Raw genomic sequence first — 24970 nt, 5'->3', positions numbered from 1 at the left:
GCGTACAGATCCTAATATAAATTGACCAGTCTGGCAAATTCGTTATATCCCGAAAAAGTACACACGCGCGCTCACACACACACACACACACACACTTTCTTGACAGTCCCTTTCATCACGCGAAAAGCGATTGATAACAAACCCTATCGCGGGCAAAGGGAATCAAAGGATCGAAAGGCCAGCTTTAATGCACAGGTATAGACTCGCACTGAAAATTCTAACTTTGTCCGGAAGCAAATTTTGTTTCAAAGGGTATCCATACCCTCCCTCTCCTCCCCCTACCCACCGTTCGCCACACTTCACCCCCGCCGCCGTTTGATCTGGCGAAATCCAGATCGCCTCAGTCAATAGAGGCAGCGAAACGGGAGTATGAAAAATGGATCCGAGAGGGAGTTAAAGCGATTTGAGCCGCGTCAGACGCGACGATTTTGTCGGCGGTCGAATCGCGACAAGACACGAGAGGCCATTCAGAGGCAGCGAAGGGATACGGAGGGGCGGGGAGGGGAAGGAAACGAACGGAAGAACCTTTGCAAATACACTCCGGCGCGGCGGTCGGCTTACGACGGATCGACCGCACGGTCGCCGGGCACGGCTCGTGCGGAATATAAATGTAAACGGCGGGAATATGCGGCCGATTCGCTCGCAATTCTATTCACGTCCCGACACTCCTACGCCCCGGCTGTCACCGTCCGACCAGAATCGCGCGGCGAACCCCCGCGTTTGATCCCCCTCGCCCGATTCCACAAATCTGCATCCCCTTATCGGGACGAGAGTGCGTTCGGGAACCCGAAACTATGTGCGGCAGCTACTCGCGGTCATCTAATTCAGTGCTTCTCAAATGGTGTTACGCGAGAATAAATCCGTAGTACGTCGATTAATTCTGTTTCGGTCGATTAATTTCAACCCCTATACATCTTGTAGAACTTTGGTTACTATGAATGACACGCGGGGGGGAGGGGGGCTCTATTGATACAATTTATTTTACTTGCGTTCACGTGATTACAATACTAGTTCTTTTAATTTTATCATCGCCGCATGTATAATCACTTTTTATTATTACATTTGCAGTCGAATCAAGAGACACGGTAGTGTCTCGCGCCAAGTACACGCGGAGCGAGACCGACCGTGACTCTTTTACGCGACGCGACGGGTTGCGAGTACCCGAGATGTTGAGATCTCGATAACGAGTGAACGGATCAAGTTCTAAGTAGGCTTGATCGATAGCTTGGGGTCCAATTAGGGGGGGGTTTCTCTCATAATATTCCGCTACGTGCCCTACGAGCGGAGATATTGCGACGCAAAGTCCAAATGTGAAAATTTATTTTTAAGATACTTCTTCTACTAACGCCGACGTCTGATATGATGACGTCATAATCAGAAACGTTACTTTCACTTTTTCGACGCTGGCGGCGCAGGTATCGCTAGTTTCGATATCGCGCGCGTATTTCGAAATTAGGTCGATAGACTTATCGGTCAGAAGGAAGATTTCTATTTAGGTAAATTAGGTATATATATAAATAATATATATTGAGTTAACGGAAAAGAAGATTCTCTACGCTTGGCAGAAAATGCCGCTAGGGAATTTTTAAGTCGATTCTTATGAATTAAGCTTGAATGCGATGTCTAGGTATCCCAGGTTGCCGATGACGAGGTCCAGATAGTGCGCTTCATAGTTTTTGGTGTCCAGGTGTAATCGTACGTTGAATTCGATGTCTAGGTGTCCCAGGTTGCCAATGACGAGGTCCACATAGTGCGCTTCGTAGTTTTTGGTGTCCAGGTGTAATAATACGTTGAATGCGATGTCTAGGTGTTCCAGGTTGCCGATGATGATGTCTAGATAGTGAGTTCCGTAGTTTTCGGTGTCTACGTGTATTTATACCTTGAATTCGATGTTTAGGTGTCCCAGGTTGCTGATGACGAGTTCCAGATATCGCGCTCCGTAGTTTTCGGTGTCTAGGTGTAATAATACTTCGAATTCGATGTTCACGTGTCCCAGGTTGCCGATGACGAGATCCAGATAGTGCGCTTCATAGTTTTTGGTGTCCAGGTGTAATTGTACGTTGAATTCGATGTCTAGGTGTCCCAGGTTGCCGATGACGAGGTCCACATAGTGCGCTCCGTAGTTTTTGGTGTCTACGTGTATTAATACCTTGAAATTGATGTCTAGGTGTCCCAGGTTGCTGATGACGAGGTCCACATAATGCGCTTCATAGTTTTTGGTGTCTAGGTGTATTAATAACTTTAAATCTGAATGGGTGCGTTCAGCCGATACTCCGCTAGCCTAGCAATCGTGAGCAGTTGCTCGTTTGTGCTCGTTTCTTCTCTTTTTAATCCAGTAAGTCAAAAAAGAGGAAACGAGCGAAAACGAGCGACTGCTCACGATTGCTAGGCTAGCAAAGTATCGGCTGAACGCACCCAATGTAGGACACGTAGATATCGAATTCGAGGTATTAATACATGTAGACACCGAAAACTACGAAGCGCACTATGTGGACCTCGTCATCGGCAACTTGGAACACGTGGCCATCAAATTCAAGGTATTAATACACCTGGACACCGAAAACTATAGAGCGCGCTATGTGGACCTCGTCATCGGCAACCTGGGACACCTAAACATTGAATTCAAGCTTGATTCATAAAAATCGACTTAAAATTTCCTTAGCGGCAGAATTAAAATTATGTCATGACATAATAAAAATCGCTGAATTAAAATTATGTCTAGACATAATAAAAATTGGACAAAAATTATGTTTAGACATAATAAAAATTGGATGAATTAAAATTATGTCTGACGTAAAAATAATTTTGGAAAAAGTTGGTAAGAAATAATTTATACAAGCAACGTAATATACATGCATATTATACATAAAAGCAATGTCCGGCAATGTGTATATATATATATTTACAGCTTCAGACACATTTTTCTTTATAAGGTGTAATTTTTTTTGTTAAGATTAAGATGCGTAACACTACAAAAAGGCGTGATATCCGTACAAAATTACCTTTTTCAAAAAAAAGGTAAAAAAATGCGCCAAGTACACGCATAGTAGTACATATATGTATTATGTTGTTACCTCGAAAAAAACAAAGTGGTAGTATTATACCTCGAAATAACACCTTGTACATACTGTTTATACAATGCGTAATACTACAAAAAGGCGTGATATCTGTACAAAATTACCTTTTTTAAAAAAAAGGTAAAGAAAGGCGCCAAGTACACGCATAGTAGTGTATATGTTGTTACCTCGAAAAAAAAAAACAGTGGTAGTATTATACCTTAAAAAAATCTAAGTAACAAGTGGTAGACGAAATCTTTGTATCTTGAAAAATCTCGAAAAAACCTAAACAGTGGTATCTTCACCTAAAAAAAAAACAAAGTAGTAGTATTATACCTCGAAAAAACCTAAGTAACAAGTGGTGGACGTAAGCTTTGTATCTCCAAAAATCTCATCACAAAATTACGTTACCTTATCAAAAAATGAGTCGCGCTTCAAGTGATCTATTATTACAATTACAAAAAAGAAATGATATCTCTTTTTAAATTACAGCGCCAATTACAGAGAACATACACTGAGAAAAAAATTTGTCAATCCCAAGAAATATTTAGTCCGATACGTTCAACTAAACATTTTAGTTAGTTAACTAAACATTAGTTGAATTAATTAATTCTTGATTAAAGAAACGAAATAAATTGTTGAAACAACTAATATTTAGTTAACTAACTAAAATGTTTAGTTGAACGTATCAAACTAAATATTTCTTGGGATTAACAATTTTTTTTCTCAGTATATTTTTCGAGATTTAATTAACCGTATTAAATTGACGCAATTATATTATGACATATAGAGAAAAGAGTAGGCATTACTCTTGCGAAGATTGAGAAACACTGACTTAAATCGCCCGAATGACAAATGCGATGCACGTTGAGGTCGGAATTTATGTACTCTCCGAATATTTTTACTTATAACAGGGATTACCTATATGTTTCGTTTGTTTCATCCACGCGGTCTTTCAAATCTCTTATTCCATCCACTGAATCATTATGATGTAGCGTATGATAAATGTGTAAGAGGTAACTGAGAGTTGAGAGTTCTCCTCTCTGAAAACGACTCTCGATAAATTTACTCAACTGCGAGAAACTTTTACGTAGGTACGTAGGTACGCGAACTTAACTTTGAAATTATGTATGATTGGCTCTAAAGGGATGCGTCTAAACTATAAATTTAAGCTTACAAGATATAAACTATGATATAAACTATGATATAATACGGTGAGAAACACATATAAATAAATATGATTTCGAAGTTATGGCATTTTTATGAACATTAAATTTTCTCGGAGTGAGAAAATGAAATGTCTATATGATTTCGTAAATGAAAAAGACGAAGTTCGCTGAAAAAAAGGGAAATGTATTTGCGAGAGTTTCAAAATGAATATTCTCGAGAAAATAATATTTCTAACGAACTTTTCGCATGTTGCATAACGAGTAGTATACACTTGCGTTTTAACGTAATTACTATTTTGCGCATTGTAATACTGTATCATAAATGGTTAAATATACGAGTTAAAACTAGAGATAAATACTCGCGGAATATATAATATCTAGAACATATAAATGAGAATGTGGTCGCGCGCGTTGCTTTGCTCGCGTCCGATGGATTATATTGATTGAACAAATTTATCGAAATTTCCCTTTTTAATAAATCATCGACATATAAACGGAATTATGCTACGCAATTGATAAATATGAAAATACGAGATTAATTATGACACAGTACTCACTAATTAAACGCGACGCTATACAACTTGGAGTCGATTCGTTCCATAACAGCGACGTTTCGCTAATGAATTAATTAATAATTAAGATAGGAGTGATCGCGAAAAAAATCAATCAAAATTTAGCATGGCACTTACAATACATTTGCAAATAAATACCGTGAAATACATATATTATTGAAAAACGATTGATATACGGCTTGAATTCGATCGATTCGGCGATTCAATCCGAAAATGATAAGCAGATTACACTCAAACCCGGCAATAAATTTAAAGCACAGCACGGAATATATTTCATGCATCGTTAAAGGAATAATTATCGCTTGTAAGTATCGCGATAAAACGATAATTTATAATTCCGATTCGCCATTATCGTTTCGATCTCTAAGTACTTTAAATGAATAAATCGTATGAAATATCTACTTAAACAGTCGCCTATGAATGCGCTTATAAATCATTAAACTCGAGAGTTAATTAATCACGCGGTTCATTGCTAATTATAACAAAATTATAGGAAATGATTGCGTTTCGAAAGATATTAACACGACGATACATAGAGCGACGTGATATTTAATATTTCCCGCGGAATAAAAATGCTGAATATTCGCTTCCTTGAATATCAAATATTAATTTCAATCAACGAGCTTATTATCGTTCATTTTGCACCTCATCCTAGTTTCGTCTATAGTAATAATTAATTTCGTTCGATTGAGTGTTTTGGAAGTCCTACGGATATTGTTACTCGAATCCCTGGTATGTTCCAATTTGATTCATATGTTTACGTATTATATAATAAATACGTTTATGTCATAGAGCCGAAATTAATTTCGGTTCGAATTAACACGTTTCAAAGTTAAGAGCTCGGCGTATAGTTATATCGCAACGCCGCACCGGCCGGTCGAGCTCGTTCGACGAATTCGTATCGTTCGCTCTCGATCGGTACTTGAGCGACGCTCGCTAAAACGCGTTTGACGCGCTTCCGCGATAAACTCACGCTCGAGAACGTACGATCGCGTGAATTGCGGTTGAAACCTGCACAAATTTCGATCTCGGAGCTGTTAATGCTCCGTGCTCCGTGTGAAAACTAGGTGAGAGGGCGAGCAACGAGAGCGAGCGAGAGAGAGAGAGAGAGAGAGAGAGAGAGAGGTGGGGGGAGAAAGAGAGAAAGAGAGAGAGAAAGCAAGCGCGAGAGCGAGCCGAGTAATTACATAACTTACCTCATCTGGGATGGCGAACGTAAGTGCGCTGTTCGTGACACCCGCTAGTTTTCCGGTTAAGCCGGAGGATATTTACTCGATTGCAGCCTCTTTCTTGCGCGATCGAGTAAGCTGAGCGTCCCGCGCAACGCGACTGAAATACGGAAGATAATTTGAGGAATTAACACGCAAGTCTGAACGATCCTTTTTTACGCATCGTCCCGTTAGAGCAATATACCCGTTTCGAGAAAGAGATTTTTAGACAACCTTGCAAAACCTTTCAATTTAAAGGTTCCAAGTCTTTCTTTTTTTCGTTTTTTAGAGGAGAAATCCGATACTTTTCCTATTGACCGTGAGATATTTACCCGATTGCATCCACCTTACCGCGCAATCAGGCGGCATATCGTCGTCGTTCGCGACACGACTGAGATAATTAAGATTTCCAATTTAGGAAATTAAAAAGTGTGTGCACGCTGTGCACACTTGAGGGCATACAAACGCTATGATCTGAAAAGAACATAGTGGTAAAATTTTCTTTAATACAGCCTCCAAGTCAAATTAAAAACTTTAAACTGCATTGCAATGTGCACGCTTTTAAAAAAAGAAACTTGACAGTTTTCCTGTTAAGTCGAGGAAATTTACTCGATTGCATCCTCTTTCTTGCGCGGTCAAGCAACGTTTCAAGTATCATCTCAACACGACAGAAATATAAATCAGATTTTTAATTTAAGAAGTTCCCAGCGCCTTCAAGATAATCAGATCTATAAGAAAATTAGATTTAAGAAATCACGTCATTTCACGTCGCACAATTGCTATTAATATGATAGAAGCGATAATGCGTTATTAATTGTTTCCGCACTTCATTAGAAGCGCTCAATAAAATCACGTATGCTTGTTACGCTTTAATCGACTCCAATGAGATCGCGCACGAGAGAATCGCGAGAAGGGGGATTAACGGCGCGCCATTTCACGCCGAAAATATTACACGTGACCTGCCTGTCGCGGCACGCTGCGCGCCGCACGCCGCGCTATGCGCCGGGACGAACGTGCTCCAACGTTGCACGTCCGTTGACAGCTTCGCGTAATTGCCCGATCAACTTTAATGACTTTAATGCGAAATTTCATACGTTACGGCAAAAGTTTTAATTAAGGTCGCAAGCCGAAGAAAATCCGATTACACGGCGCGGCGGCGACACGGCAGAAAAATTGTCGCTGTGCGCGAATACAGAGAAGCGCGGATTAAATAGCCGCGTGTTACCGATTAAACTTATCGAGTCGAGAGGGTTCTGTTAATTCGCGCGCGTGATTCTACCTCACTTGATTTTACATCGCGATGTCGTATTATCACGTGAGCGATTTTTAATTACAGAATTGTGTCACACACGTCTCGCTTCGCTTGTACAACAGAGGGATAGAGGGAGACAGAGAGACAGAGAGATAGAGAGAGATAATGGTGAGCAGTGGCAGCCATCCGATATCCGCGCAATGCACTAGGGGAATACCGGAGATTCAGCTAAAACGCTAATCATCACGCACCAATTATCCATTCAATTATATCTCTCACTCTGTTGCCCAAGAGCGGGCCTCCCACATTTGCCCGTAACACTCCGTCAATCATACGTGGACATTATCAAATGTATTAGAACACAGATACAGTACAGAAAGAATATATAATAAACGGAGATGCAGAAAGAGAAATGAAAAATGCAAGACTACATCGGAAATGCACAAAAGATAAAATGCTTGCTTATATATTCTAAAGAACTGCGTGAAAAATATATTATAGTATAAATTACACAAAAATATATTCCTTTTTACAACATTTTATTGTAAGGCTAGGATATATACCTAATGTTATATATTTATTAATTAAAAATTGAAAATTAATTTATATATATGTAGAATTTTTTTACTAATAATATAGAAATTACAATATAAATTGTAAGAAACTGCGAAGGTTTTATAAGCTATGCTATGAACGTATAAAAATTTACATTGTACACTTAACAATGCTTGTATACATTATAATTAGTCAATTTGTATCAGTCTTAAAAAGTTACTATATTATAATTTTCATATTAAGCATAACAAAATGTATATATACCAAAACTGTAAAAGCACTCAGGATTGCATGATTTCAGTTGCAAGATTTTTTCTCGCTTTAATGAAATGTGGTTGTTATTAATTGTACATTAAAATATTCGAGTAATTACAGTAATTCTTCAGTAAAATATAAAACGTATGTAATATTTTTTAGTAAAAATGTTGTAATCCATTAGTGTATTCCAAAGTAACAAATTTACTACGATATTTTCTTCGAGCACATTCCAAACCGAGTAATTTAAATTAGCCTGTACTTAAAAATATACGAATAATTATTTTATATAATCCCCTCTGTAGAATATAAAACGTACACAATATTTTTAAAGAAAAATATCACAATTTTTGTCATAATGTCAGTATGTTTCAGAATGATAAATTTTACCGTGATATTTTCTTCGTATATATTCCAGATCGAGTAATTTAAATTAATAACACGTACCCGTTATATGTATGTATATATATTGCGAATAATCTTCTCAATAATATGTATCTCGCATACTAATAAGTATTTCCGATTTAGTGGAACGCAGACGCCAGCCGTTGTAACCCGTTTGCCATGATCGCGAGTTTATCCACAGCGGTACCAATCCGCCGAGATATTGGCAGTCTCCCGTCTCCCGACTCTGTGTCTTCACTGATTGAGAGCCGTGCCTGTTGCAATTAAGCAGGAGAAATCCTCGAAGGCTCATCGAGGGGGAAGGAGGGTGATCGGTTTATTGGCGATGCGCTAAGCACTAATACCGATATATATGGCGCGCCCTCGCCGTTGAGGGCGTCCGCCCGCCCGCCCGCTCGCCCGTTTTCAATTTGTCCCTCACGAAATACCGCCATTTATCTTTATTTTCCTTAAGCTAAGCCACGGACTTATCGTTATCGGCCGCGGCACGCGAGGCCGGTTTCCTCCGAGGAACGTTACCCGCCCGCCGCGCCGTTCCGCGCGGATCCAATCTCACGGAACGATCTTTCTGACCCCCCGCTTGAGCTCTATCCACCTCTAATGCTATCCCTCGCGATCATTCGTAAAGGACGGGAAACACACTTTTGGCGTTTCACGGTTGTCAAGCGATTCTCGGCCTCTGCCGTTGAACAGTCGCTTCCGACGTTCTTAGGGGGCTTAACACTTTTTAAACTCCCTTGAAATACCGTGAGATATACAAAGGTGAAATTCCGAAGATGTAATCCATTGAACGGGAATGCTCGATGAATGTGCATTGAACCTAATTTCTTTGAATGTCCATTGAATGAATTGAACCTAAAAGCTATGTCAAATGAAATACGTATTCGAAACTTGTATCAATCAACAGAACAATTGACGTATTGTCCTTAACAATTTTGTTCGAATTTTTTTGATTTGAAAATGCTACGTCTTGAGAAATTGTTCCTGAAAAAAAAAAGACAAACAAAGATTGAGAAAGAAAACATGTTGCAAAGCTTTCTAATGTGCCAAGTAAAATCGAGAAAGTTAATTACTGCCCGACAAAAGACCTTTCTTCCAGGTAGATAGAACCATTTAAGAATTTTATGATCATAAAAACTTGAGTCCATCCCGTCGCCAATAGTATATGATTTATTGCCTGTATCTCTTATTTCGACATCCCTATTGTGCTTTAAACTCCACTCGAGGACGGCTACAATGGACAATGGGGAATCGTGCACCGTGGCTGATAATGGACGACGCGCTTTGAATACGGACGTATACGGCGTATGGTACACGTTTTGGATTTTAACAATTTGCATAACCGGGACATATGACCCGTACGAATAGAACAACGCGCGGTAACTCACATATTCTTCCTTATTTTGCGAAACAAAAGGAAATTTTAATGAAACTCGTGCATTAACGTAAAATCGTAACGTTGCCGTTTTATCGTAGTTTCACATTTGTGGTTCTTTAAAGAGAAAGAAAATCCGAAAATATATATATATATATATATATATTAGCACCGCACTGTCTGTATGCGTTGCTTCAACCGATTTATATTTCAATGAATGACGAATATATGTATAGCAACGAGATTTACCGCAATATTCTTTTTCCTCGTTATTATCCCAAAAATTACATTTCCGTGCTACTCCGTTTTTCTCCGTGGCTGTTCAATTGTCGTGTTGCAAAAAAGAAATTAAAAGCAATATATATTAACAATATAGCAAGAATAATAATAACAACAACGTAATAACGCTCGCAATTGTTCTCGTCACGGCTATTGTTGTTGCTTTCCCGAAAATTTCCCCGACAACTATTCATTCGCGAACCGCATGCTGCGCGATGCCGTGCACAACTTTACGAATAAACAATGCGTTAGCCCAACGGATAATATCGAAATTAACGAGCCCGTTCATACGTGCGACGATCGATCGTTCAGGTAGAACGCGTGCGAATCGGCCAAATCCTCGATAGGAGAGAAAAAAAGGGAAAATGCTTCGCGAGTAATTCCCACCGTGACTTATCGCCCCTATCCGCACGATTATTCATATACTCGCCGCGAAGCACGGTGGAATTGATCGGCGCCGGTCAAGAGCGCGCGAAACAGGCGCGATTATAAAGGGTAAACAAAAAAGAGAGAGAAGGAGGGAGACGAGCGAGGAGGAAAAAAGAAGAAGAGGAAAGTTTCTCGCGTTCCGGATCCGTGTCGTGCGAAACGAGGAAATTGCAACAAGCGCGCGTGTGCGGTAGGTATAATGGGGGATGATGGATAATAATCTAATATAGCACCCGAGCTCGAAAGTTTTGCACGCGTGCAATCGTTGCATCCCCCGGAACTTTCGAGTACCCTTTCGAGCAGCCGGACAGCGCTCGAAATCCCGGAGTGTTTTTGCCGCACCCTCTCCATCCGTCCTCTCGACTCGTCGGCGATTTTTATCCCGGCAGGAGCGTTTCGCGCTGAACGCTCGCGAGTGTTTAACGATTTGCGCGCGCGCGCTACTTTTTTCCCGGCAAATGGATTTGCGATAAAAATGGGATGTTAATTACTTCGGATTTCTCTCTTTCTCTCTTTTTTTTCTTGTTTCTATTTTCTTTGGAGGTTTTTTCGCTCGTCAGCCGACCGGTTGCACGGATTAAACACCGCCGTCGACACAGCTCCGCTGGAAGGATTTTCTTTTAATCTTCATGCGCGCGAGCGACACGGCGCAAAAATGCGACAATGGCGTTTTGTGTTTCGCACAAAGAGGATTTATTAACCTTTATTTAGAAGTAAAAACGATCGGTTCGCCACGAGGGTAGTCACGTGCGCCACGTGCATTGGTATTCTCGATCATCCGTGTGTATCTCCGAACTATTTTTCCATATGGGACACACATTTGAGATATACCATCTGTATCGCAAAACGACCGCGGCAGCGTGAACACGATCACTGGAATTTATCGTCGCTTACTATTTATCTCTGCAGTCGCGTGTGTAAAATATAATTAAATGTGCGGGGAAAGACGCGTATGAAAGACCGATTTTGAATTATCAATTATAAATTAATAATTTAATTTATGAATAATTAAATAAATGATTAAATTATACTATTTCAAGTAATTATCCACTCAATTCAATACTGGCAAAGTTGCGCGTTGCGATAGAAAATTATATTTTAATTTTATGTAATTATACTATACATATACATACTAAATGTATACTACATATAATAATATTCCATTCTCCTTTTAATTTTACGTAAAACATTTTTCACGCAAATTCACGGCATTCGGAAAATGTAAGCTGATTTACGAAAAATACGTCCCAAGGAAATCAGGTTGTACCAACTAATCACTCGCTAATGCGTCTACCGTGCCGTTCGCTGTCGCATAATTTTCTACTCGCTGACAAAGAGAAATGATTAATGTCCGCGTGGCATCTGCAACAAGCTATACGTGCCGCACAATACGACTAAATGCAGTACCTGTCATTTGCTTTGCGCATGTGAATTTCGCTTTTGTCCGCTTATTTATTTTCGCTTCGACAATGTTTACGTTGGCGTCGAATCGGCCGCGGTGTCGAAACTGTCGTCCCGTCGTCATAAATACGCGAGAAGAAAACGCGACCGTGCAAGTCCGAAATCTGACAAAGACAAATAGCCGGTGCGCGGCGAACTGTCGCCATAAGCGTGAACGATCGTCGCCCGACTAAAACGTATCGTTCCTGAAATTCACGTTATTTTCCCGCAAACCGTATCCGTTCCTTGTCGCATTTCAGCGCGCGGTCGCGCTTATCGCGCCCGATAATTTTCATCACGGCTACGAAAACAATTTGTCGCGCGTCGCGTCGCGTCGTTTCAGTCTCGCGTGCAAAAACCTCCCCTTTACTCGCCCGCCTGCACCCTCGACGCGCGTCGACGCGCGAGAACGTTCGTTTACGGATGCAACGCGAATTTATGAGTCTTTCGCACGGAGGAGCGGATGGATTCGCCGGCGCCCGGCGCCAAGGTCCACCCGACAGTAAAAATTCGGGACATTTCCTTCTCGAATCGTTGTAACGTTCCGACAAGTGGGAAGATCTGGATATTGCGGTTGCAACGGGAAAATTGCCATATCAGTTGCGAGTTTGCGAGGGGCGAATCGCCGATAAATTCCCCGCGACTCGATGTTAAATTGCGTGCGCGCGTTTCATATAAAAATACCGAAACATTATTTCTTCCGGTATTTTCTTTTTCTGCTTGTTTCTTCTTTTCTTTTTAAATTTCGCAATCTTTAGATATCCGTCGATCCTAGAAGCATTCTCAGTGTTCCCGTACAGCAAGAAAACGTAGAGCTAATCCCGCGGAAAATTATACGCGAACGGAGAGTGTCTGAAACGAGATTCCACGCACATCCGTCAAACGTCGCCCCCACACGTATACGCGCGAAGGGTGTACGTGTCAAGGTGGCACGTCCCCCGGGGAAGGCGACGAGAAATCTCTCTCGATTTCTCCCGACGCGTGCTGCACGTATAGGTGAATTTTGCGAGTGAGACGTCGCGGAAAGCGGTAGATCGTGCGTATGTGTGCTCGCGGGACGTGACTCAACAGTCGCGCGGCGGCGCGACAATAGCGCGTTCCTTCCGGTCCATATGGGGCACCGTACAAGATCGCGGCGCCGCCGGGCCGGGGCACGACCCCCATTACGTTACGCGGAGCAATATGTCAGCGTACGCGCGCGCACGTGCGATACGACGATAATGCGCTTTCTATCTCACTTCCACCCTCCTTCGCCCCCCTCCCGTTTCCCCTCTCTCCTAGAAAACCTCCGGCTTACGACTTCGGCGACTTACGGGGACGGGAGTTTATGAACTGCGTAAGCAGCGTATATACGCGGAACAAAACGCGGGCGGACCTCTCCTCGTGCTATAAATCAGGCTGCAGATGGGGGCGGACGTAAACAGCCACTGGTAACGCGAAACCGATAAAGCGCGAGCGCACCCCATGCGAGCTGACTCCGATACTGACGGAAAGACGGACGGGAACAAGATCGTGGACCCCGGCGATTTCAGAGAACAGAAGATTAATTTCGCGCGAGCTATCTTTGCTCGGAAAACACGAATTAACAAAATATATGATCGGAATTTCTTTTACAAAATTAGGATCGATATAAAATATAATTATATTTATCTATATAATCAGATTTTTTGTGGTGATTACTTCTTATATTTAATAATATTTAGTTATTTTTTTGCGTGTTCGATATTTGATTATCTTTTAATTCTGCAGACTAGTCTTTTTCTCTGAATCCTGATTAATCCTTTCCGATCACGTTCAATCTTTACACTTTTTATTTAATTCTGTTTTTTTTTCTTTGTACTTTTTTATATTGCTATCCTATAGCCATTACTCCGTAATCAGAGTTTCTTTATATTTTAACTTTTACCGATTTGCGAACGATATTTAGTACCTTCTATATTGACCAATTTAATGGGTTCGCAATAAAAATTACGTCGATCGTAAGTTTCGCGTTATGGTTAATCTATTCGAACTTTTTAGTAACCACAGTACAATATCCAATATCACTTTATTGCCCAATATCCTTCTCCGTTTTTGTTTCGCATTTTGTACCTAAGATAAATCTCCGCTTTTATATCCACAAGTCAAAGCTGAAAATCTTAAATCGCAGTGATCAAAGTAATTATATTCTTCTCCGTTTTTGTTCTTTATTTTTGTACCTAAAGTAAACTTACGCTTTTATATCTGCTAGTCGAAGCGGGAAATTGACAATACAAGTAACGGCAAATGAAAAGAGTCTTTCTTATTCTCATATGTGTGCGTGTATATATGTATGTGTATATATGTATACGTCATATTTTAAAGTGACGGATAATATGAGTGGACATCTGCTGGTATAATAATGTAGAAAGATATGTGACTGAACGGCGAAGTTGTAGTTTATACTTACCTCTGGAGACGGAGTATCTAAACTTTATTAAGTATAGCACTAAAGAAAGAGAAAGAGAGAAAGAGAGAGAGAGAGAGAGAGAGAGAGAGAGAATTTTAAGTCCATCCGTACAGTATCCGAAATAACCGAGGTAATATTCGTGAATCCGCGTAGCAGATGGCTAATCTGAATATACAAAGATTAATTAGTTTTTATGCTGATAACACTACAAAAAAACACATCCACCGCGATACGTCTGGCAAAGTTAAGCTTATCATTTATTATTTTTGCGTACAAAAAAATATAGAAATCTATTATTACGCAATTTTAGCCAATAGAAGCCATATCGATTTACGTGTATCGCTTATATAACTTAGGTGTGTCTCTCGCACGTGCAATAACATGCATCCCGATAAGCAGATGTCTCTCGATATAGAGTAGGTGTCAGCGTTGCCTGTATTGAAAATACCTTTGCTCTTCGACCACTTTGAACCAACGTTCAAAAGGTGTAACTCGTTTCCCCATTGCGTACTTGACACGATAATGCAGCGTAAGGGCCCGTCAGCCCGTGGCGACGTGGAGGCGACGCGTTCTTGATACTCGTCAAGCGACGTGCCAGGTGCTTGTAACGAATACTTCCGCGTTACGTTACAGCGAAGTTATCCCACGTGCATAACAGACGTGTACGTCGCGAGACGTGTCGTGGAAAATCGAGCCGATGGAATACGCGAATATATTATTACGATTATGATATTGGTATTGTGTAAATTAATATTTCAATATATTCATTTAAATGCGAGAAAAAGATTCGGCGAGAAGGTAAATTCTTGGCTGTTTTGCAATCTGTCAATTTCATGGAATCTAATTTAAATTGAAATCTCAAAGATTTAGCAGACAATTTGGAAAAAAATCAAATTGAGGCTAATTCGAGCCTCAAGCATGTGATCGTCGTCTTTAAGGTAGTTTACCAAAATTTAGTAAAAGTTGAAACTTTGAGGCTCAGTATCTTGATTTTTTATACCGCAAGAGGTACTGAAGTTTATACCACGCATAAAGCACACCTAAATTAACAAATATTCACAGTTTCAAGAAAATCTATAGAAAATTGATTTTCTCTGGTACAAGGACCGGAGAACTACCTTAAGGAACATGAAACAAAAGAAAATGCCCTCACTCTTGTCATGAAACTTCGGTATGCGTAAGATAAATGTCTGATGAAGAAACCTATTCTCTTCGTCCATTGTATTTCCACCATTCCTGGAATTTTTAGACCCTTTAGATCTTTCGGAACTAATTGTGTTTCTAGCCAATCACAAGAATGAAAACGTATGTTTCTGCAAAAGACGAGTTATATAAAGCCAGGATCTCGGGATCGGTCAGTCAGTCTCGAATTTTTAAGGCAAGAAACTCACTCGAGTTCGCTCAGTATTCACCGAGTTGCACACCAGAGAAATTCGAAAATGGTTCAATGGAGTAGCGACAATGATGATACTGGCGCTGAATTTAACTTGCTTAGGGACCGCGAGGAAATGCAAAACGTCCTACATCAGTACGAACAACTACTGATGGCATTTTCGTTCGGGATAGAGCAACGCGGAACAGAATATTTCTCGGACTATCTGGAAAACGATTTGAATGATGTAGCACCGTGGGCGGGATTAATAACTGAGGCAAAGCACATAATGGCCTTCATCATGAGAGAAGATAAGGTACGTGAACGGCTAAACTTGAAAATCAAATCTCCCGCACTTACTGAATGTATACCTCGATGAGGGCAATGAGTGTTTTTCCGAAAAAACATTTATACGTATATTTAGTCGGCCAGGCGCGCTCGCGAGAAAACACGTTTGCTCGCGCGCGGCTAATTAGTGTGATGTCGGGCTATTATCTTGGTAGGGGCACACGACATGTAGGAGAACCTCCTGCTTTAGGAGGGCTGTGTGAATTAAAATCCACATGTGGGATCGAACTCGAAACTCATTGCTCTCGATTGAGAATCCGCCGCGCTTTCGCATAAAGTCACGCGACATTTCGCAGATTAGTTGACCCGCGAATACAAATGTGATTTTGAATTTGTAATCTCTGTAGCTGAAGTTACAATTTGTGTTGAAGTAATAGTCGACTCTCTCGTTATAACGTTACAACAATCATTTGCAGCTATGCTTGATGATTTTACGATAGATAAGGCCAAAAATAATTTTTGCTTAACTAAAAAAAAATAAAGTTCTGAAGACGTTAATTACAACTAATTGTGAAATACAGTAAAAACGAATAAGAACCGTATAAAAAAATATTCTGCTGATACGCGTTAGATAATTAAAATTATATTTCTTTTGCAGGATTGCTCCAAGAGGGAGAAAGTGGATTGAAGAAACTGTTGAAAGTTGAAAATTGGATTATTTTACAATATTTTTTAGCTTTTTAAGCCAAACAACATGTACTTTATCATTTATTCATTCTACTGCCCCATAACTTTCGATAGTACAGGCGCGACTGACAATATATCTCGATATGTCTGATATACATGCGTCTAAAATACGATCTCAGAGTAGACGGAAAAAACTGTTTAAAGTTTAACGTTCAAATATACGTGATATGTGATATGTGTCAACGATAGTGCTTCCCATCATATATATCAGGCATCTCCTCTGTACTGTACGTTTAGGAATATATTACAAGTGAAAAAGATCAGCATTTTTAAAGCGATCTCTTAGCGAAACTGTCATTCGTACTCAATCTACTTTTGTAATTTTCTAAATAGAATTTGACATTTTTATATCTCTGTGCACGCGCGCATATACATATATTTAAAAATATACATATATATATACATAATTATATTATTTTATGCTTTGGGAAACGAGTGTCGTTGATGTAGCGTGATGATAATTGTAGAAAATGAGTATGTATGGTTGTTATGAAATGGTGGGTGATGACGATGTCTCCCAAAAATACCATGTGCGATTCAGTATGTATACCCAATTCGATCTTAGTGGTAGCGTCAATCGGCCAAAAAACTTATAAATAAATATGTAGAAAATAGATTTTTTTAAATAAACAAAGTCTTGCGTAAAAGACAAATATATAGAAATAAATAATAAAACTATAAAGTGACATGTAACATAAATTTACTACAGTAAAATGTTTATAACTTCTCTCGTATCTGTGACATTTTTCAAAAATGGTCAAAAATTGCGGTAATAAATAACCACAAATAAAGAATGTTCGACAGAAAGAGAATATTTCTTGGGATAATAGGCTTTACAAGGATTAAGGGAAGACCAACAACAAAGGAAGCAATAAACAGTAAGATAGAAAATGGATATAAATTTAACGAGTTCTTATATATCTCTCTCACATCTGCTGTGCTGTTTTTCAAAGAAGATAAATGACGATTAAGCATGACAGTGTTTGATAAAGAACTTGGTATGATAATAGAAATATTAAAGGAAAAAAAGGTGGAGAAAGCAACGAACAGGTAAAGACGTTAAGACGGGAAAGAAAGGTAAAGGAGAAGCGTGTAATAGGATTTATATGCAGAATAATCATTACCATTGTCCAAATTCGTAAATCGCCATATGCTCCGCTATCTGCCTTGAGCTCCGTTCCACGTGCGCAGTCGTGCATGGTTTACTGCTCTACGGAATTTCCTGTGATTGGTGCATTTCATGTAAAATATGTACATAAAACGCATACTATCTCTGTCTGTGTGTGTGTGTGTGTGTGTGTGGTGTGCATGTGTAACATGAGGATTAACTATTGCAAAGGATTTTCTGTGCTTCGCAAAGTAACCAATTGCATTATGAGATATACTCGCTCTGTAATTCTCAAATCGTTAAAAAAGGATGTATCGTTAAACGTTGCGATATTCTATCGAGAGATTATAACCGACAACGTAAAAAGTTATTTTATAAGTTGCACGTCAATTTGCATCATGTCAGAGATTATACGATATGCAAATGAAAGACACCTTGAAAATTATATACATTTATATCGCAAGAACTAAAGTTTTAAGTACATTAAAAAAAATTCTGTTATTTAGATAAATAACGTGCGTTAATTTACAGTCGAATAATTGTTATACCTGAACAATGGACGCAGCTGCGGACATAGGCAAGAAGTATATTATTCTCGGTATCAGGAATATTTGAAAATCACCGCGGTATACTTTGTCACATTAGGCAGCGACATTTAAAATTCGGTTCGTTAAAAGTTGAATAAAATAAACGTATCGTCGAAAACAATATTCGAACCACGCCTCCCTTCGCTATCCGCGGATCGCTTTTAACGAGGAAAATTTAATTATAACTTCGAAGGCGAGAGATCTTTCAGCACGGCTTGTTAAAATGAACAAAGTATCCGCTATCGCATATACACAGCCATATACACGGTCGTTCTATAAAGTGTAATTTTACAAATCCCTGAGGGAACACACATAATCTCTTTAAACAACGCGGATTATATTAACGCTATACTTGTAACACGAAAAACATGTCTCGTCCATTCCGGGGTTTGGTATATACTAAACAGGTATATATCTATTACCAGCGTCGCGGTTTAAGAATACCCGTACATCCCGTCGTCCCATAAACCTCATTAATTTCATAATTTCTTTTGTCAAGAGAGCTATGAGGAGCAGCAATTAATAAGTTTTCCAAAGTGTATAAAAAATTATACATTACGCTAATTATAGATGCTAAAACAATATCCAAAGATTCACAATTTCAAATAATAATTGTTATCCGATTTTATTATATATATATATAATTCCCTTCAACATTTTTTTTTTTTTTGGAATAAAGGCAAAGAGATCACGTTAATGATTTCTCCAGGCGAGTGCACCCTTAGGTCTCTCACCGTATTAACCCGGGAGTTGCAGAGGGTGGCTAATCGGTTAAATAGCGTAACGGCAAATACGGGCGATACGTTAGTCGCGAAAACGCAAGTAAGGCGAACGTCGCGGAATTTCAGCCGTGAACTATTTTACGAGAGTGGGGTCTCGCAAATGTTTTCGGTTCCTGTTTCGGTCTTCGATTCGCCGGCGGCAACATCCCTCGCGCGCTACACCGCGGTGTCACGTGGCAGGACATCGAAATTGCGCCATTAATTTAACGGGAGGGAGAAAGAGAGAGAACCGCCACACATTTTCCCTGTAATTTCCAGTGAGGCATTGCCAGAGAACACAGCTTGTGTGTGTCGCGCAAGCTTCGAGGCCCGCGAGGCACATTGTATATCTCTATCCCCAATCGAATAATTTTATTATTTTGACTCTCTCGCCAAAGGGAAATACTAAATACACCGCTAAACGATGAATTGACAATAGGATCGTTAACAGTACCGCGAGGGAATACCGAAGCTTGATGTTATAGATGGTTTTTTATCCGCAGAATATATCGAAGCGTGCTGCGATTTTGGAAATCGTAAATTTTTATTTTACATCACTGGATAATATTTGTGGAAAAAACGGTACATATATATATTATTATCACAAGGCGATAATAGCGTTAATAATAATAACGATAATAATTATAATAAACAATAATATATTATAATAAATAAAACCGACTGTTGTAATATACAATCAGAGAGAAAAACGCTATTTACGGTCTGGACTGGATCTTGATGGTAGCTAATAATATTGTGTGAATTATATATACTACACGCCGATTTGTTGTTGGTTTTTAAAACACAGCACTTAGTCTGAATAGTAAATCCATGGCACATTATCCACATACTTAAATCGATCGCAGTTTACCGATTTCAGAAAAAGTATGTAAAATTAACACGATATTTTTCTCTCTAATAAATCTTTAATAAAATTTTACTCGTTCGATTCGACCTTATAAGCTAGCATCGTTGTTTGTGAAATAAATCCGCAGTGACGCATAAATTGCGAGAGCGTTTGCCGATAAAACAAAATCTCTTCCATCTTTTGCTTATCAGCGTGTCGGTTACATTGGTCCATTTTTCTTCTGTGGACCTTTGCGTAATGACGCTGAAAGGGTTCGATCGACTGAACTACCGTCGTCTGCGTTTGACAACGTCACGAGCTGCACGTAACGCGCGCGATCGATTGCATCCTGCATCCAATCGAGAATCAACAGGCTTGAGAATATTATTATTATTATTTTAATTAATTCGCTTTATATACATTAACTCACTTTTCGATCGCATGGCACATATGCTATCTCTCGCCGCTAATTGAGTTTTAAATCCGTGGCACGTGAGTTAGATTAGAGACGGAAATTCCTTGTCTTAAATTCGCCATGCAAAAAGTGTAGCGCGTTTTCGTTTCTCGATCTTGCTTTCCTCTTTCGTTCCCGTTCGTCGTCTCACTCTCGGAGACGTTAAAATTACTTCCATTTCGCCGCAGTGCGATCACGCTCGCGAAACATAATCTCGCCGTTTCGCGATCGAAGGCACGTCCCGGCGAGCGTGCCAATGTTCATAAAAATGTTCACGGTGTCGCCGGAACTTTAAACCGCCGCGCGCCGTCTATTATTCCGATGAGGCGTAGACGAGCCAACCGAAAGTTTCCCGATAAATCATCACTCCCCGAGGCCGAGAGGGTAGAAAGCACGAAGTCGCGAAAGCAATAAATATTAATAGCGAATGGTTACTGCATAATCGATCAGAACTTTTCCAGAGTCATTCCGCTAGTTGAAACAACCCCATCGAGTACGTCCGGGTATACCGGATGTTCCAGATTACCCGCATCTCTTTTCGCGTGCGTATTTTTGGGGACAAAACTTGACGTTTATCTTCTCCAACGAAAATATCGCGAAGAGCCGATAATACCTGACCCGCCGTGCGAGAGATAAAAAATAAAGGAAGTTTCAGAGAATCAACCTCAAATTACGTTTCCATCGATTTAAAATTAGTGTTACGTAATTTTGTTCGTTTAATATATTTAAGATAGAATTTTTTTCTAATAAATCGCGCGAAAGAAAGATGACACGAGTGAAACTTTAGTAAGATTAAAAGTCGAGCTAATCGAAGGAAGAAAGTTACCGATAATCTGGAACACCTTATATATACGACGGACTTTATGCAAGAAGCGAGTTATACCGGGAAACCTTTTTAAGTCGTGTCCTTTGTTCATTCTGCCGAGGGAAGAAACAATTACCGGACTTTTTAAACACTCTGGCCTGACGCGATCCCGGGTCATCGCTCGTACTTGAAGAAACGTAATTATCAGGGAAACCGTGCAAGAAGCTTCTCGTTTTGTCGCGAGTAAAACAATGGCTTTGTATGCGCTGCATCAGCCATGCGTTCGCGGTTAAGTAATTGTTCCAGTATTAGCGTTGCCCGGTGCATTTTACTACAAGCGATTAGTTTGCTCAAATGCCATGCACATTAACGATAATTATTATCGTCATTATCAACGGATTAAATTAGGAATTCAAGCATACTTTTTGTATTCCCGAATCGTAAGACGGAATGAAGCAATTATTTCTTTTTTTTTTTATACGGAACGAGACGCTTTACGGAAATAAATTCAGCTGGTTTCTTTGACGATCCTGCAAAAACGATAGTTTAAAGCCTTACCTTCCTAACCGAAATAATTAGTTACGTATGGAAACTAGCCAGAATTAGATTTTATTAATTTATTGCTATTGACCATTACCTATGTTTCGCTTTATTTAATATTTCTTCTTTATTTTTTTAATTTCACATCACACATTATATGCATAGATATATTTTATAAGTTGACACATTCGTACATTTTACGCGCGATTTACATCGTGCGTTCTCACGCCATTGTATTCGCAGCCGTTACAACATTATTATTATTCACGATATATATTATTGTATTTGAAGCCAGTATCATTGAAATTACTAATGCCGCGGTTTCACGATGACTCGATAAATATGTATAAGCGTTACAATGTGTATTTCGATATTACAAACTAATGAGACTGCACGGGCTTAATGCAGGATATTAGTTCAGAATCGTCGCCGCGTTTAATCGTAATACACACCGAATACGCAGCACCATGCGTATATGTGATTGTTTTCGAACGCGTGATACGAGTAATTATCGCGTTCCACGTCCCAGAGACACTGGAAGGCCGCGTGCATACTTTGTTGGAAGCGCTGGATTATGTACACCTGCGCCACTATCTTGTACCTAGTCGCAAACAGTCGTCTCACAAAATAAGCGAATAATGTGTCGATTATCGGGACCTGCCTAATAATGTTTAAACCTTTGGACATGTTTTATAAGTTTTACTTAATCGTTGTTAAGCTCCCACTCGATGACCGTAAATGTCGGTACTTATTTATGTTGTACATGTATCGTTCACCATTTTTTAATTAAAAATAATCGTGTCTTGGCCAACACGTATAAAAGGAATAAATTAGGATAATTATCTAGATATATACACATGGATACAACAGCGACCCGTGTCACCTTCTAGGACGTAGAGAATGAAGGATAGAGATACTTGTAATTTTTACAAAAGATTACAGCGAGATGGCGAGGAAAGTGAGACGGGAATAAGTGAGGAGAAGTGGAATTCAATCTGAAATGAATTTCCATAATTTCAATACCTGTCGTAATCCTTCTTGCCGACAGCCTTTAGCACGTCACTGGCAATTTCCAAACACAATTTTGATGTCTGATCCGGCTGATATGATGTAATCGCCGATAATTTGATCTCCATTACGTCACGAACGATCTTGTCGACCGTCGCTGCGTGAAAAGCTTTAAACGGTTCCAGACGAAAGGTGTTCTGGTATCTCGGGATCTGTCCAAACGACAAGAAGCGCCGTACCAATATTGTCCACGGAGGTGGAACTTAACGCGGCAATAAATCAGCGGAAAGATTCAACGACGATAATAAATGAAACGACCGTGGAAACGACCGCGCCAGATTATAAGAAGACGCCGGTGGCGTTGAAGAGTCGTAAAATGCATAATATCGAAGATGCATATATGGATAAAATGTCAAAGTTCTTCTAAAATTTCGGCACCGTTAACCGGAATCGCGGGAGCCACGCGTCTCCCCGAAAATTATTGCGCGAAATTATTATCTAATTTTTTTTCTTTTTTTTTTAGAGAGATCTTATTTCAAGAACGAGCGAGACGATTCTTCCAGGCGCATCGAGATTCACCTGTATTAAAACTTGTTCATTTTCCGCGCTCACTCAATTTATTTGCGTCCATCCAATTTATTCCGCCGCACTGGATGGAGAACGTACCTTAAGTCGATCCCCGCGCCTGTGAAAGAGTATGCCGGCCCCATTGAAACCAATCATGGAAAGCTTCGACAGCGTTTTTCTCTTGGTCTGGCTCTGTGTCCGGAAATAAGAAACACGTACCGTTTTAGATCCCATAGCGATACTCTGTAACGCTCAATATAAACGCTCGGCAAAAAGAAAAAGGAAGTGTATAAAAGCGGTTTCCTCGCATAAATTTCTTAGTTCCTCTGATTGATTTGAATATTTATAGCATCCACTTTTGCGCATCGTAAAATATGAAATCGATAAGGAATACATATTGCATTAAGAAACAGGGAACGAAAATAAGATGGATGCACCGCGCGGCATGAATATTATTTTCGAGACCGACACTTTTGGCTGTCGATTAAATTTAAATCGCGAGAAGTGAATTGTACTCTTTATTTATTTCTGCAACAGATATATTGTCTTGACCAAATATACGTGACATAAAATTACTAACCTGCTTACTAACCGTCATGTTCTTTTTTTTTTTGTTATCTTTGCATATATTTGATCATGATTTACCTCTGTATCAGTCGGCAATCTGACGCTCAATCTTTGGACTACAGTCTGCCATAATTTACTCTTTGATACCGGCACCGAAGCGTCTTGTTTACTCTGGTGTTTACTCATTTTAAGTAGCCCCAGTGACAAGTGACGTAAACGAATTGTCCTCGAGAGGACGAGAGGACGAGAGGAGGGACCGCCTCGAACGGGGGCGCGGAACAAAGGACGCTCATCAAAAGAATTTCAGCTACTTACGATGTTGAAAGGAGGAAATTATTGCAATCTCCGTCCGTAGTTCGCGAGCAATTTCGGCAAATAATTACGTGCGCTACGCCGCGATAAATCCTGCCACAGAAACGTCCGGGCGTAGTCTACGGCGAGTTCAAATTGGACTATTTATAATAATTAATTTATAATAATAAAAATTAATATTTTGTCAGGTTTTTTTATTGTTGAGATTTTTTTACTTATTTTAACTTTATATTTATTATATTACGTTACTTTGCATAACGACAACGAGTATAGTGCTGAGTTCTGCGCCGGGCAGCATCGTTTTCTGGTGTAACATGCGCTCTTGCAAGTCTCATTCCCCGGCTGTCTCGGAGTGTCCGGCTCAACAGGACCGCGAACCGTTAAGATCGAGATCGATATCGATATCGAGCGGGTTCAGCATGGTTGAGCATCGACACGGTTTGTCAATTGCAGATGATCCGGCACCACAAACGAACCGCGTTTATCCGACGCTTGTTGCAAACACCGCGATCGATATAAGGATAGGAGTTACGCCCTCGAGCTTTGCTCAGCTTTGAACGGTAGAACGTTAAGTACTTCCTTTG

General features: G+C 39.9%; 2 protein-coding genes and 1 long non-coding RNA gene across 3 annotated transcripts in view; 2 read left to right on the top strand and 1 right to left on the bottom strand.

Annotated features, from left to right (window-relative positions):
• The window catches only part of LOC143906102 (stomatin-2), a 45976-nt gene extending 27190 nt beyond the window's left edge, over positions 1-18786 (top strand). The window contains 2 exon segments of the mRNA XM_077421905.1: positions 15709-16111; positions 16742-18786. The gene's annotated coding sequence lies outside the window, so the exon portion shown is untranslated.
• Positions 1-24970, top strand: part of LOC143906213 (uncharacterized) — a 237481-nt gene that overhangs the window by 199849 nt on the left and 12662 nt on the right. The gene's annotated exons all lie outside the window — the stretch shown is intronic.
• Positions 22070-24260, bottom strand: LOC143906101 (dynein light chain Tctex-type protein 2B). The gene is made up of 4 exons (XM_077421904.1): positions 24153-24260; positions 23607-23699; positions 22956-23152; positions 22070-22533 (listed from the first exon to the last, which is right to left on the bottom strand). Exons 1-4 carry the CDS (start codon positions 24258-24260, stop codon positions 22368-22370), a joined length of 564 nt encoding a protein of 187 aa, XP_077278030.1. The 3' UTR covers positions 22070-22367.

This window comes from Temnothorax americanus, unplaced genomic scaffold (genome assembly GCF_048541705.1).
Source record: "Temnothorax americanus isolate GAGA-0224 unplaced genomic scaffold, ASM4854170v1 Scaffold7, whole genome shotgun sequence".
NCBI classification, from domain to species: Eukaryota; Metazoa; Arthropoda; class Insecta; order Hymenoptera; family Formicidae; genus Temnothorax; species Temnothorax americanus.
Note: the sequence above shows the minus strand (reverse complement) of the source record. Positions and strands in the feature narration are given on the sequence as shown.